The sequence below is a fragment of the Schistocerca piceifrons genome, chromosome 7 (assembly GCF_021461385.2).
Source record: "Schistocerca piceifrons isolate TAMUIC-IGC-003096 chromosome 7, iqSchPice1.1, whole genome shotgun sequence".
Classification (NCBI taxonomy): Eukaryota; Metazoa; Arthropoda; class Insecta; order Orthoptera; family Acrididae; genus Schistocerca; species Schistocerca piceifrons.
Window position 1 is genome coordinate 202,142,130 of NC_060144.1, and position 14,330 is coordinate 202,156,459.

The 14,330-nt window shown below is 41.9% G+C and overlaps 1 protein-coding gene across 2 annotated transcripts in view; it reads left to right on the top strand.

Moving 5' to 3' along the window:
- The first annotated feature begins 1,386 nt into the window (after nt 1-1,386).
- The window catches only part of LOC124804772 (dual specificity mitogen-activated protein kinase kinase dSOR1), a 77,392-nt gene continuing 64,448 nt past the window's right edge, over nt 1,387-14,330 (top strand). The window contains exons 1-2 of one of the 2 annotated variants that reach the window (XM_047265092.1): nt 1,387-1,947; nt 5,582-5,620. In XM_047265092.1, coding sequence (XP_047121048.1) covers nt 1,844-1,947; nt 5,582-5,620 — 143 coding nt within the window. In that variant the 5' untranslated portion in view covers nt 1,387-1,843. The remainder of the gene's footprint in view (nt 1,948-5,581; nt 5,621-14,330) is intronic. The other variant, XM_047265093.1, reaches the window with a different exon arrangement.

Consider the following 14,330-nt stretch of genomic DNA (forward strand, 5'->3'; position numbering starts at 1 on the left):
ATCGCCTGGCGAGGATCGTAGCGAGTTGCGAGCAGCGAGCGGGGCGAGATGCGATGATGCACGCTAAATGGGGCGGTAGTATTATGTGGGTTTGATTCATCATCGCCGTGTCATGCCGGCGAGCAGCGAGGTGGCAGCATAAACGCGCCCTAAGACCACTTCACTTGACTGTACACTGCACCAGACTGAACTTTGCGTTAGCGCATGGCGGTTGACGTGTAGGTCGCGACAAGGGTATCACACTGGTGCTGAAAGACTTGAACTGGCAGACGCTTGAAGATACATGCGAACTATCCCGTGAAAATGTACTTAAAATATTTCTAGAATCTACTTTAAGTAAATATATTACAACCCCATACTGATGCTCCCATACGGATCGCAGAGACAACATTAGAATAATTACAGTACAGAGACATTAAAACATTCATCCATCCCGCGATTCCTACGGGGATAGCACGAGAGAAAACCCTAACTACTGGTACAATGGGACTCTCCCTCCGCTATGAACTTCACAGTGTTTTGCACGGTATAGATTTAGATCAAGGAGACGTAGACGTAGAACATGTACACCTCCATAAAATATAGAATGGTTTGTGTTCAAATAGTTTCAAGTGAATTTAACAGCACTCAAATAGTGCGTGTACAAAACTGTGTTAACTTTGAAAAGTCTACCTCATACAGATAGACGACGATTTCGTCGCACTGAAATATACACTACCGCACAAAAACCAATAAAAACTACAAAACAAGATCCTAGTAGGAAAGTAAGGAAATCTTTAGGTGAGAGCCGTCATAAAATGGATTTATAATACATAGCAAACGAGTAATGATTCGCCTGAAAAAAAAAATTAAGTCAAACTTGTGGCTGGTTGCTATTTTAAAGTATAGCCCTTATGATTTCACTACAGTCATTGTTCTCAGAATATCTAGTTTCTACAAGATAACGTCAACCATTTTACAATGCACTGTGTAGATATGCAAAGGCGAGAAACACTAGGCTGGACAAATAGCTGATTCAAACACATTACGCGCGTCAGAATTGCGTCGATATCGTACCTACACGGTACGATTTGTCTGCGCGGAGTTGGTTTGAGCGCAAATCTCCAGTCCATTCGCTGACCTACGCAAATTTAAAGTTCGCAGGCTTTTGCGTGTGGACCACCCTTTATATCTGGGTGTGACTTTGTGCTTTCACCAACCATAGTGCCCTTTTTTGGTTGTTCTGCTTTCGTTGTGTTTTTGATTCTTTGAATTGAACTCTCCGTGCTACTTGTAAAAAAACGCCCCGAGGTATAACTAATCGGATACACAGAAATATAGTTGTTTTTTAATGGCTGTAAATCTGGATGAGTAATATCTGTGTGTTGGTGTCACAGAGATCATCTTTGCTATTTCGCAATCGTTCGTAAATATTATAAAAAAAGTAGTAGTAGTTCTTGTGTTCGCACTGGCTGGAATGTTTACGATTTTAGTACTGTCACTCCGAGACAAATGTGTGGTGAATCCCTGTGTGTATGTTGCTTGAATAATACTGAACGGGATATGTTAAATGCTTGTATAATCTAGCAGTCGTAGTATCATACGAATTGTATCTGTAAAGAATTTGTGATACGTCGCCAACATGGGCGTGTTACGCTTTTTACGTCGTGTGAAAGAATGAACTTGTGAGCGTGATTACCGCAAGTAATTCAACTGCAAGAGCTGTCAGAGTTTTACAATTACACAGGAGCAACATCTCGTATGTTGCGTGGTACAGGTTGGGATCTTCATTTACTTGTGGTGCGTATAGGTGTTGGGTTGAGAATCACTGTTAACCGACTACCAGCAGTCGGTTATCGTCAAAATGTCAAAAAATAAGTTAAATCTGACGTTGCCATCAGGCGCAATAGAAGCATCGCAGACAACACCGACCTCTCAGCCTACAGTGGACCCACCTGTTGTGCCAGAGTAAGTATAGTGTAATATTATAATTTTAATGGTGAATTTGTAATCCCAGCAAATTTATTGTCCAAACTAAAAGGTCGACAGCCACCTGCTTGAACTAAAGTAGTGCTGCTACTATTTTCTTCAGCCCCAATGCACTGCGTAGCTTGACAAATAAAGAACATGTAACATAACTCAGCATTGAAATAGGATGTGTATAGAACCTAAGAAACACTTTCGTCTGCAAGATTATAATTTTAATCTTCCATATCTAGCTTTGTGTATCAGGACATAGTCTAACTGATCAAAAAGTGAGAAAAAATATTTTCATTCGAAAATTTTTCCCCCCAAAACTCGATAAGTGCCCGTTTTAAATCTATTTTTAAGACATTTATTGAACATCATAGTTGTATGCTACACAAAGTATATTGTGAAAATACACAAATGCCTGAAGATGAAATTCGTCAAAAAATTTCACTACATCATAATAATGTTGTAAATATTGAATGGAATTTTCGGATCCAGACATACAGACATGTAAAGAAGTCAAAGATGTAGATTCAATTTAAATGTTGTGTAATGAAATGGGCTGACAGTTTGAAAGACTTTCATATTATAGTGCTAACGCTAATAATAAAATAAGATTATATAGGCCTACGTGCAAAGTTAGACAGACAGTCCTTGAGTTTATGACAAAGAAGAATTGGACAGAACCAGATTCAAAGGAAAAGAAATGTAGAGTATTCACAACCAATGGATCTGTAATAAATTATACAGTATTCCCTAGTCGAAGTTGTTCAAAGCTATTATTGAATTTATACAGTGAATGTTTTTGTATGGTTTCTGGCATATCAGGCACACTTCACCAAGTGTAATGAATGTACATAAACTTACTGTAGGTTTCTGGATGGGAGATACTGTTTCATCAAAGACTATTATTACAGCTAAGAAGTGTACACTCTAGAATGTTTGTGGGTAGTATGTATGCGTGCAATGATGGTATGAATAGTGTAATGCACATTTATTTTATTTCATGTTACTGTTGTGTTAGTGTAGTAATAAAGATACTCGGTGTGTTTCATGTTGATTTGTAGAACACACACACAGATTGAGGTTCCTGAATGTGCGTAATTATAGATAGTTGGAGAGATATAAAATCTGTGCCAAGTCCTGGAATAGACAAGTAGGATATTGAGGATACCTCTGAATATTGCAGCATCAAATTTAGTTAAAATACTGTTACTTCATCAGAACAAATTGTGGACTAAGTATATTACAAATGTTGTAATTCCGAAACAAATTGCATTGTATTGCAGTCGGGCTTTGTTACTGCAATTATGTAGGGAATCTGTAGAGAAGCTTAGCCACTCTTATGTAGTACTGACAATGCAGTAGAATTGGTTAGAACGTCTAGGTAGAATAATTCCCAGAAGTATACTGGAAGGTTTCAAGATATTTTTCAGCCATTTACATCAGTCATAGTTGAAAGGGCATAGAAGAATCGGAAACAAAGGGTCCGTATGCAGTACAGGAGAGTGGAGAGCGCTGTGAATATTGGATGAGGAATGGTGTGTTTTCTTCTTTGTTAAATCTATTAGTTCAAGTTGGGTTTGTGGACATTAACTTTTCTACAAGTTGTACAATTCAGCTATATCTTAGACTTAGACACATGTGTTAAAACAATTAATTGATGTAGCTGAGTTGTAGACAGGTATTATGAAAAGACTGTCACATATGAGCTTTTGGTCAAAGCCATCTTCAGAAAAGAAAACACACACATGCATACATAAGTGCACCTCACACGCGCGCGCGACCACTCTTGGCCGCTCCACCCAGAATGCAGCTTAAACATGTCAAATGGGAGCAACAGTCTGGAGTGGGGTGGAGGAAGAGGGGCGTATCAGGGTGTAGGTGGGGGAGAGGAATCAAAGCTGCCTAGAGGTGGTAGGACAAGGCTGCAATGTCGGGAAGCTTTGGGATTGGAGGGGAAAGGGTAAGAATCTAGCAAGTGGATTGGCAGAGTGCAGATCACGCTGAGGGTGAGTGGACATGTAATGGAAGGAGGTGATAGTACAGAGAGGGCACTAACAGTTGGGTGCAGGGTGTGGGGATGATAGGTTACCGTAGGTTGAGGCTGGAGGAGTGATTTTGGTAGTGGAGAATATGTTGTAAAAATAGCTCCCATCTGAGCAGTTAAGAAAAGGTGGTGATAGAGGAAAGAGTCCAGATGGCTTAGGTCGCGAAACAGAACTTTAGCATGTTATGCACAGCTGAATGTTGTGCCACAGGATGGTCCACTCTTCTCTTGGGCACTGTTTGGTGGAGGGCATTCATTCTGGTGGACAGCTGGTTGGTAGCCATACCAATATAAAAAGCTGAGCAATGATTACAGTAGCGATGGTATATGGCATGGCTGCCTTTGTGGCTGGCTCAGCCTCTGATGGGGTAGAATAAGAATAAGACCATGACAGAACTGGAGCAGGAGGTGTTGGGCGAGTGGATTTGGCCAGGTCTTGTTTCTGTGGGGAGTTGTGATTGATTGGGAATGGTATAGGGATGGACTAGGATGTTGTGGAAGTTGAGTGGGCGATGAAACATCACTTTAGGAGGGGTGGCAAGGGTTTTGGGTAGGCTGTGATTATGTCATATTGCCTTGAAATTAAGATCACCTTATCCAGTCTGGACTGTTGCTGCCATTTGACATGTTTCAGCTGCATTCTGGTCAGAGTGGCCAGAGATAGTGGTTGTGTGTGCAAGGTGTGCTTTTTTGTGTGAATGTATGTAACAGTCTTTTCATTATGCCTTTCTGGAGCTCAACATGTCATCTTTACAGTGAGTAGCTACCCTTTTCTTAATGTTGATGTTATTCCAACCTAGACTTTTCATTGTTTAATTCAGTTTGTATAACAGTGGGAATGTCAGAGCAAATAAAAGGTTTAGGCTTGAAACATAGTAGATTATTGACTGCTCAGCCGAGAGGAGAGAGGTGGAGAACCTCTGCTGTAACTATATTGATTGATATGTGGACAATATTATGTACAGTAAGCATTACAAACAAGAAAAGAATGGGAGCTTTTGAAATTTGATGTACAGAAGAATGCTGATGATTGGGTAGATATATTTGACAACAAATCAGGGAGGAAGTAGCCTTATGGCGCAACTTGACTAAAGGAACGTGTAGTTTAAAGGATATGTCCTTAGCTATGAAAGAGGAGACAGTTTGATAATGGAGATGAATAAAGAAAATATAGGACTTCAATACAGTAAGCATGTTCAAATTTATGTAGGTTGTACTAGCATGGAGAGCTGCATCAAGCTAGTCTTTGAACTGGAGACTACAATAACAACATAATGCAAACACAATTCTACATGTATCGTGCAGTCGCAAAATTTCGTGTCTTACCACTGTTTCTGAAGTTTTACAAAATCGTTGTATCCATAAGATGATCTTTTGTGGTCAGTCTACAATTTCAGTTACCGAAACCAAATACTGAATCCAGATTAAGACAATTACAATTATATGAACTTGTAAGTAGTTTATTTTGTGTCAATACACACTACTGGCAGATGACATAATAGTGTTAATGAGTTAAGTAAGTGTAAAAATATTTTTGTTTTGTCATGCTGATGAAATCTGTCATATTCTTTTGTCTTTTAGGAAAAAAGTAACAATTTCTGGATCAGGATGTTCAAACAGGTACACACTTCCAGAGTATAACCTACCTGTCATATACTGTCATACTATTATATTTGCCATCTCTTTTTCAGCATGAGTACAATCTAGTAGAGTTGAATTCAGCTTCTGTAATGAATGCGTAATTATTTTTAAGTATACCCCATATATTTTAAAACACTTATTTTGCTTCAGTACTTTCCCTTTGGCAACTTTTACTGTGTGTGCACTTTTTCTTGTCATTTTAGATCTGTAGGGTTCTGAAGACATCGGGTTTCTAGTGCATTTATCTCTGTTTGGTGAGAAACTTAATGATTAAACAATATTCTGTATGACAACATTGTAACAGACATTGTTGAATATTTACAATGTAAGAAAAGATAGATGGCTACTTACCATAAAGACAACACACTGAGTTGCAGACTGGCACAATTAAGACACTTTTTCAGCCATAGCCTTCATTGGAAATACAGAAACACACCATTCACACTAGCAAGCAGACCTCACATATACATGACCACCAACTAGGACAGCTCATGCCAGATTGCATTCTGGCCCGAGCTACCAGAGTTGGCAGTCATGTGTGCATGAGGTCTGCTTGCTAGTGTGAATGAATGATGTGTGTTTCTATTTTTCTGAAGAAGGCTGTGGGTGAAAGCATAAGTTTAAGTGTCTTTTAATTCTGCAGTCTGCTACTTAGTATGTTATCTTTATGGTAAGTAGCAATCTATCTTTTCCTACATTGTTCACATTCCTGCCTGGAGTTTCCATTGCTAAATATTAGTTCATTTCTCTGTACTGTGTCCAGTTGCTTTATCATTGTATGAATGGTTAAATTCCTGTTGCATCAGAGGGTACTACTTACCACACCTCGGTAAAGGAATAGACGACCTGTAGTGAGGGCTACTTGTATAGATGCCCAGTATGAAGCACAAACCATTTACATAGAGCCTTTATTGTTTGAAAGACATGAAACTTGGTTCCTGTGTACTCTTCGCCCACATCAAAATTTGAATCTAAGAAAAAGTGCATATACTCTGTGTAAATATTATTTTAAATATATTTAACACCAGACCTTTTGTTCTTCTATAAACTTGATTCTTCATTATATAGGATGATGATTTGCATGATGTTTTGCTGAAAACTGATCTTGAATTTATTTTTGTCAACCCTACTTTTGATAACAGAAGTTGTGTGACAACAATATTGAAGCATTATTTTGCATAAGGTGGAGTATAAAGGTGCTGAGAGTACTCATAGTGCAGTTTTTATTTGTTGTTTAGTCATTTTGCTCTGTGGTATGTCATAAGGCACTTCATTAAATCATATACAGTCTGGCACATTATACGGAAGTAAGCTACTTATATGCAGAAAAAAGATGTATATCTTAAATATGCATCAGACAATGAAACCCAATCTTCTGATATTACACGTCTAATTACTTCTAGTTGTATATACATGTGTACACTAGAAGTCACTTCTGTAACTTCACTCACATCATCAGTTCTTTGCAATGCTCAGTTCTGATTATGTTGAGGCAATTGAAACAGCTCAAGGAACATTCATTCATATAAGTAGGCTATATTCTTTTAAGAGGCTAATTTTTCATCATTTTCATTTCTATTAGCAATGTACCAATTTTTTTGAGGTTGATATTGAGTACGTGTTTGATGCATGGCCTTTCTATACAATTACATATGAAATCATTCTTATTTAAAGTTTTATAATTATAGTTTTAGCAATACTGTGACTTCCCATTTTATATTTGCTTGCACACACTGCTGTCTCACAGTGGTGATCCTTTCTTTGTGTACTATTTAAAAATGTTGTAGTTCTTTGTTACATTCAAACAATGACATTTTAGACAGTGCTGTAGAATAAATTTCAGACTGACAAAAAAAAAAATTAGTGTGAAGGATTTTACATATCAGTAAAAAGTTTCCCTGTGTACAAGGTAACAGGGTCGACAGAAGCGTCCGATCCAACGCGCCGGCTTTGACCCGTGACGTAAGGGTGTTGTCGTGTGTGACATCATGACGGCGTGGAGTTTGGTTTGAGTGTGGCTGTCTCCAGTTCTGTTTTATCTTATTTTATTTGCTTTTCTGATCTGTTCGTTCTATCTCGTGAGATTTTTTTTTTTTAATTTAAAAACACTTATTACTTATTTTAATTATCTGTTTCCTCGAATTTCTGTTTTAGTTTATTATATTCGTTCTATCCAGTGAGATTTTTTTTTTTTTAAGACAAAAAACACTAATCAGCTACTGAAGCATCTTTATCTTCTATGGGTTGCAGGGGTTACGACCCTTGGGGAGGTGGGTGGGTGGGTATTCATGCATGGCTGTCTTCACTTACACGTTGTAGCTACGCAAGGCGTCTAAATTTGTTTATATTTAGTTTGCCCCCCCACCCAAAACACCCCATTTCCCGCGCTTGTCCCGTTAGTGTCATTAGGCTTCTTGTGGAAAGTGTGTGTGTTTGTTTTTGTTTCCGCCATATTTGTGACGTCATGGGTCAAAGCAGACGGGTGGGATCAGACGCTTCCATATTTCCAGGTAACATGAGGTGTACATTACTTCTCATTACCACCACAGCTCTAAATTTGTGCATCACAAGTTACTGGTGTACACATTTCGGTAGGACCTTACCTAGTAAAGTACCACAGTGTACTAAACAAACTTTGGATTGAGATCAGCTTTACTTGTGCATATGAATGGATTACTGCTGTTGAAGGACATTGCTTCAGAAAACAGAAGTCATGTAATTTAGCAGATCATTGCTGCATTTAATAATAGAGCATAATTGAACTTTACAATATCTGGAAAATTTGTTCAAAACAAAGTTGTCAAGTATTGCTCATCCAACAGCAAAAACTTATGTAAAACTTTTGATTATTTGGCATTCTAACTGTTTAAATTTGGAGTCCAAAAAATGAGTGTTAATGATTACATTTTGTAGACCTGTCTCAAAAATATACATCAGACAGTTATGATCATGTTGTCTTTCCAAGAGAATTGAAATCATTTTAAGTCTTAGATTTTCAGCTTCATGAATTCATCAAAATAATGCAGTGTTTCAATGAATGTCGCACCTATCATCTTCTGTTGACTAATCTTATAACTTTATTTTAGATTAGGTAGGTAATTTAATCAAAATAAATTTACATTAAGAGAATATAAGAAAAATCAGGAGATGTAGCATAAAAATTAAGCGCAACTTCTGTGCTTATGAAGATGATTATAGACCTACTGGCACAGAAGAAAGAAACAATTATTTAAGCACAATTCTCAAGCAAACGGTGGATTATGGTATAGGTGTGACAAAGATAAATTAAAAGAAAATCTGGAAATAAAACAAGGCAACTATGTAAGTGATGGCAAGAGTTTTAAGAAAATTATAATAAAGACAAGATAGAGTCCTGTTAATTAAACAAATTTATTTGGAAATATCTTTGAGGAGATGTGAAAAGAAGCTAGAAAATTGGTTATAGAACAGATAGAAAACAGTGAACATATGAAGAAAACAAATTTAAGATGGGAGGTGACACATCATCTAAAAGTTCACAGAGAATTGTTCAAGCAGTCCCAGATTTCTTTAAATGTTTCTTTAGTTGAAGAGGTAACTCTGAAAAACAGTTAGCTAACAGTGACAATAATGGAAGTCTGAACATTAGGCCAAATGAGATGTATGAAGCCCTGTGAGGTACGTAGAATGGGAAGGTGTATGGAAGTGTTGCTGTATTTAAGATGGTTAAAGCTCAAGGTGAAGAGCTGCAAAAGGAACTTGCAAAGTTAAATGTAGATTTTTAAAATAACTGGTATGTTACTCAGTTTTGGATGTTCACCACATTGAATCTTAATTTGCAGATTTTCTGTGAAGGAAGACAATTTTCAAAACCCAGATCAGTACTGTACTTGCTCAGTTTCACAAGAAAGGGCACTAACAAGGACGGGGGGGGGGGGGGGGGGGGGGGGAATACACATATCCATAGGCATATCATCCCACTCCCCCTAATGTACAAGATTCCACCAAATTTATCACCTAATGTACAGTAAAAGAAAATTAGCTTTTACTTAAACAAAAGAAAACCATGTTTATAATAATAAGTTGTACAGTGGTCCATTTGCAATGATGGAGTAGAATAATGAAAATTAATTAACACTTTGTGTGGAATTCACTATTAACTAAATTTCATGAAAATCGGTGCTAACAGCTTATGAGAAATAAGGTCTTACTGTAAGTTTTGATAGTATGTTGAAGAATTTATGTATCAGTGCTGTTGATTTTATTGAATTTCATTGGGTAGCATGAATTCAGAAAAGGAAGATGTTTTAGGCAAGGAGATCCCATTTCACCAACACTGGTCTTGACCATCGTAGAGGAAGTCTCCAGATCCGTAATCTAAAAATGTGAACAAACAGAATACGCTAATGGAACATACCTGAACCACTTTCATAATGTTTATGATATTGTACTATTTGTCTCTAGGGCTGTAAATAACAACTAATGGAAAAACTTTGAACAAGTTTGATTTTAGGTACGAAACGTCAGTCACATTCAGATTGTTGTTGTTGTTGTTGTTGTTGTTGTGGTCTTCAGTCCTGAGACTGCTTTGATGCAGCTCTCCATGCTACTCTATCCTGTGCCAGCTTCTTCATCGCCCAGTACCTACTGCAACCTACATCCTTCTGAATCAGCTTAGTGTATTAATCTCTTGGTCTCCCTCTGCTGCCAGGCGCTCAGCTGGCCTCTCGTCGGCGAATGATGCTGCCCCTCCTATGCAACCCGGGAAAGCGGCCACAGCTGGTGACGACTCGATGGAACAGGATCCGCCTCCCGCCGGTTGTAGCATTGTTCCCTCGAAACCTGGCCCTCTGCGGCCGTCGAGGTGACCAGCTCTTCACCCGTTTCGTTCCCCCTTTTTTCTGACTAGTGATGGCTTTGTTACATTGGAACATAAGAGGTATTCGATCTAATTGGGAGGAATTACAACTGCTCCTCCGCCTGCACTGTCCGCTCGTCCTTGGTCTCCAGGAAACCAAGTTGCGCCCAACTGACCGTCTTGCTTTTACCGACTATACCTCGGAGCGGTCTGACCTCACCCCTGTGGACGGTATTCCAGCTCATGGTGGGGTCATGTTGCTCATTCGGGACGATGTCTATTACCATCCCATCCCATTGACCACCCCACTCCAAGCAATAGCTGTTCGTATTACTCTTTCTGCCTTTACTTTTTCCGTTTGTACCGTCTACGCTCCATCGTCATCCGCAGTTAGTCTGGCTGACATGATGCACCTGCTTGTTCAGCTTCCTCTGCCGTTTTTATTGTTTGGCGACTTCAATGCCCATCATCCCCTTTGGGGCTCTCCTGCATCCTGTCAGAGAGGCTCCCTCTTGGCGGATGTCTTCAACCATCTCAATCTTGTCTGCCTCAATACTGGCGCCTCGACTTTCCTCTCGGACTCTACTCATACCTACTCCCACTTGGACCTCTCGATCTGTTCTACCACTCTTGCCCGTCGGTTCGAGTGGTATGTCCTTTCTGACACCTATTCGAGCGACCACTTCCCCTGTGTCGTTCGTCTCCTGCACCACACCCCATCCCCACGTCCTTCGAGCTGGAACATACTGAAAGCTGACTGGGGACTTTACTCCTCCCTGGCGACCTTTTCGGACCACGATTTTCTCAGTTGTGACAGTCAGGCCGAATACCTCACGGCTGTTATCATCAATGCTGCCGAACGTTCCATTCCTCGTACTACCTCTTCTTCACGTTGCGTTTCCGTCCCCTGGTGGAATGAGGCTTGTAGAGACGCTATCCGTGCTCGACGATGTGCTTTACGCACCTTTTGCCGCCATCCTACGTTGGCGAATTCCATTGGATACAAACGACTCCGAGCGCAATGCCGTAGAGTCATCAAAGACAGCAAAAAAGCTTGTTGGGCCTCTTTCACCAGCTCCTTTAACAGTTTTACTCCCTCTTCTGTCGTCTGGGGTGGCCTGCGCCGGCTGTCGGGCATTAAGGCCCATTTCTCAGTACCTGGCCTGACTTCAGGTACTGAGGTCCTTGTTGATCCTGTGGATGTCTCCAATGCCTTCGGCCACTTTTTTGCGGAGGTTTCAAGCTCCGCCCATTACCACCCTGCCTTCCTTCCCAGGAAAGAGGCAGAAGAGGCTCGGCGACCTTCCTTCCACTCGCTGAATCTGGAAAATTATAATGCCCCCTTTACTATGCGGGAACTCGAACGTGCACTTGCACTGTCCCGGTCCTCTGCTCCGGGGCCAGATGCCATTCACGTTCAGATGCTGGCCCACCTTTCTCCGGCAGGCAAAAGCTTCCTTCTTCGTACCTACAATCGCGTCTGGACCGAAGGCCAAGTCCCCATGCGTTGGCGTGACGCCGTCGTTGTTCCTATACCCAAACCCGGGAAGGATAGACACCTTCCTTCTAGTTACCGCCCCATTTCTCTTACGAGCTGTGTCTGTAAGGTGATGGAGCGCATGGTTAACGCTCGGTTAGTTTGGATTCTTGAATCTCGACGGCTACTTACCAATGTTCAATGCGGCTTTCGTTGCCGCCGCTCCGCTGTTGACCACCTTGTGACCTAGTCGACATTCATCATGAACAACTTTTTGCGAAAGTGCCAAACAGTAGCCGTGTTCTTCGATTTGGAGAAGGTTTATGATACCTGTTGGAGAGGAGGTATCCTCCGCACTATGCACAGGTGGGGTCTACGCGGCCGCCTACCCCTTTTTATTGATTCCTTTTTAGCGAACGGAGTGCCTCAGGGCTCCGTCTTGAGCGTAGCCCTTTTTGCCATAGCGATCAATCCAATTATGGATTGCATTCCACCTAATGTCTCAGGCTCTCTTTTTGTCAATGACTTCGCGATCTACTGCAGTGCCCAGAGAACGTGCCTCCTGGAGCGCTGCCTTCAGCGTTGTCTAGACAGCCTATACTCATGGAGTGTGGCAAATGGCTTCCGGTTCTCTGAAGAGAAGACGGCTTGCATCAACTTCTGGCGATATAAAGCGTTCCTTCCGCCATCCTTACATCTCGGTCCCGTTGTTCTCCCATTCCCGGAAACAACTAAGTTTCTAGGGCTCACACTGGACAGGAAACTTTGTTGGTCTCCGCACGTCTCTTATTTGGCTGCCCGTTGTACATGTTCCCTTAATGTCCTCAGAGTTCTTGGTGGTTCATCTTGGGGAGCGGATCGCACTGTCCTGCTTCACTTGTATCGGTCCATAGTTCGATCAAAGCTGGATTATGGGAGCCTCGTCTGCTCGGCCATCCCTCTTACGCCGTCTCAACTCCATCCACCATTGGGGGTTACGTCTTGCGACCGGAGCATTCTACAATAGTCCCGTCGAGAGTCTTTATGCTGAAGCTGCCGAATTACCATTGACCTACCGGCGCGACGTACTGCTTTGTCGGTATGCCTGCCAGCTGTTGTCAATGCCCGACCACCCCTCTTATCAGACCTTCTTTGCCGATTCTCTTGACCGTCAGTATGGGTTGTATGTGTCTGCCCTGCTGCCCCCTGGAGTCCGCTTTCGTCGCCTGCTTCGACAATTGGATTTTGCCCTCCCTACCACCTTCAGAGAGGGTTAGAGCCCGACACCACCGTGGCTCCAGGCTCCGGTTCATATTTATCTCGACCTCAGCTCACTCCCGAAGGAGGGTACTCCGGCTGCAGTGTATTGCTCACGGTTTGTCGAACTTCGTGCGCGACTTGCCAGTCACACCTTTATTTACACTGATGGCTCCAAAACTGACGATGGTGTCGGCTGTGCCTTTGTCGTCGGGGCCAGACCTTTAAATACAGGCTCCTTGACCAGTGTTCCAGCTTTACAGCCGAGCTTTTTGCTCTCCATCAGGCCGTTCAGTATGCCCGCTGCCACCGCCACTCATCGTATGTACTCTGCTCTGATTCACTCAGTGCTCTTCAGAGCCTTGAAGCTCCGTATCCGGTCCATCCCTTGGTGCAACGGATCCAGCAGTCCCTCCATTCTTCTGCTGCTGATGGCTCTCCTTTCAGCTTTCTGTGGGTTCCCGGCCATGTAGGAGTGCCTGAGAATGAGGCTGCTGATGCTGCAGCCAAGGCTGCAGTCCTCCTGCCTCGGCCAGCCTCCCATTGTGTCCCGTCATCTGACATTAGTGGGGTTGTTTGTAGGAGGCTTGTGTCTTTGTGGTGGGATACTTGGTCATCACTTCAAGGAAACAAGCTCCGGGCAATAAAACCGTTCCCAACTGCTTGGACAACCTCCTTCCGACCATCTCGGCGAGAAGAGGTCCTTCTGACCAGATTGCGGATTGGGCATTGCCAGTTTAGCCACCGCTACCTGCTCTCCGGTGACCCAGCCCCGCAGTGCCCTTCTGGTCATGCATTAACAGTGCGCCATGTTTTATTGTCGTGTCCCCGTTTTAGTCAATCTCGTGTTGTCCTGTCTCTGCCATCTACTTTACAGGATAGTTTAGCTGATGACGCTCGAGCAGCTGCTCGTGTTCTTCATTTCATTACTTTGACTGGCTTGTCCAAAGACATCTAACTCCTTCACTTATTTTATATGCATCTTTGTAAGAACTTTCTGGGGTCCCCCCCCCCCCCCCCCCCCCCCCCCCCCTTGAGTTTTACTGGATTCTATGTGCTCTAACAATTGTAACTGGGTGCTAATGACCTCAGTAGTTGAGCGCCCTTAAACCCCAAACAAAAAAACAAAAAAAAGTCTA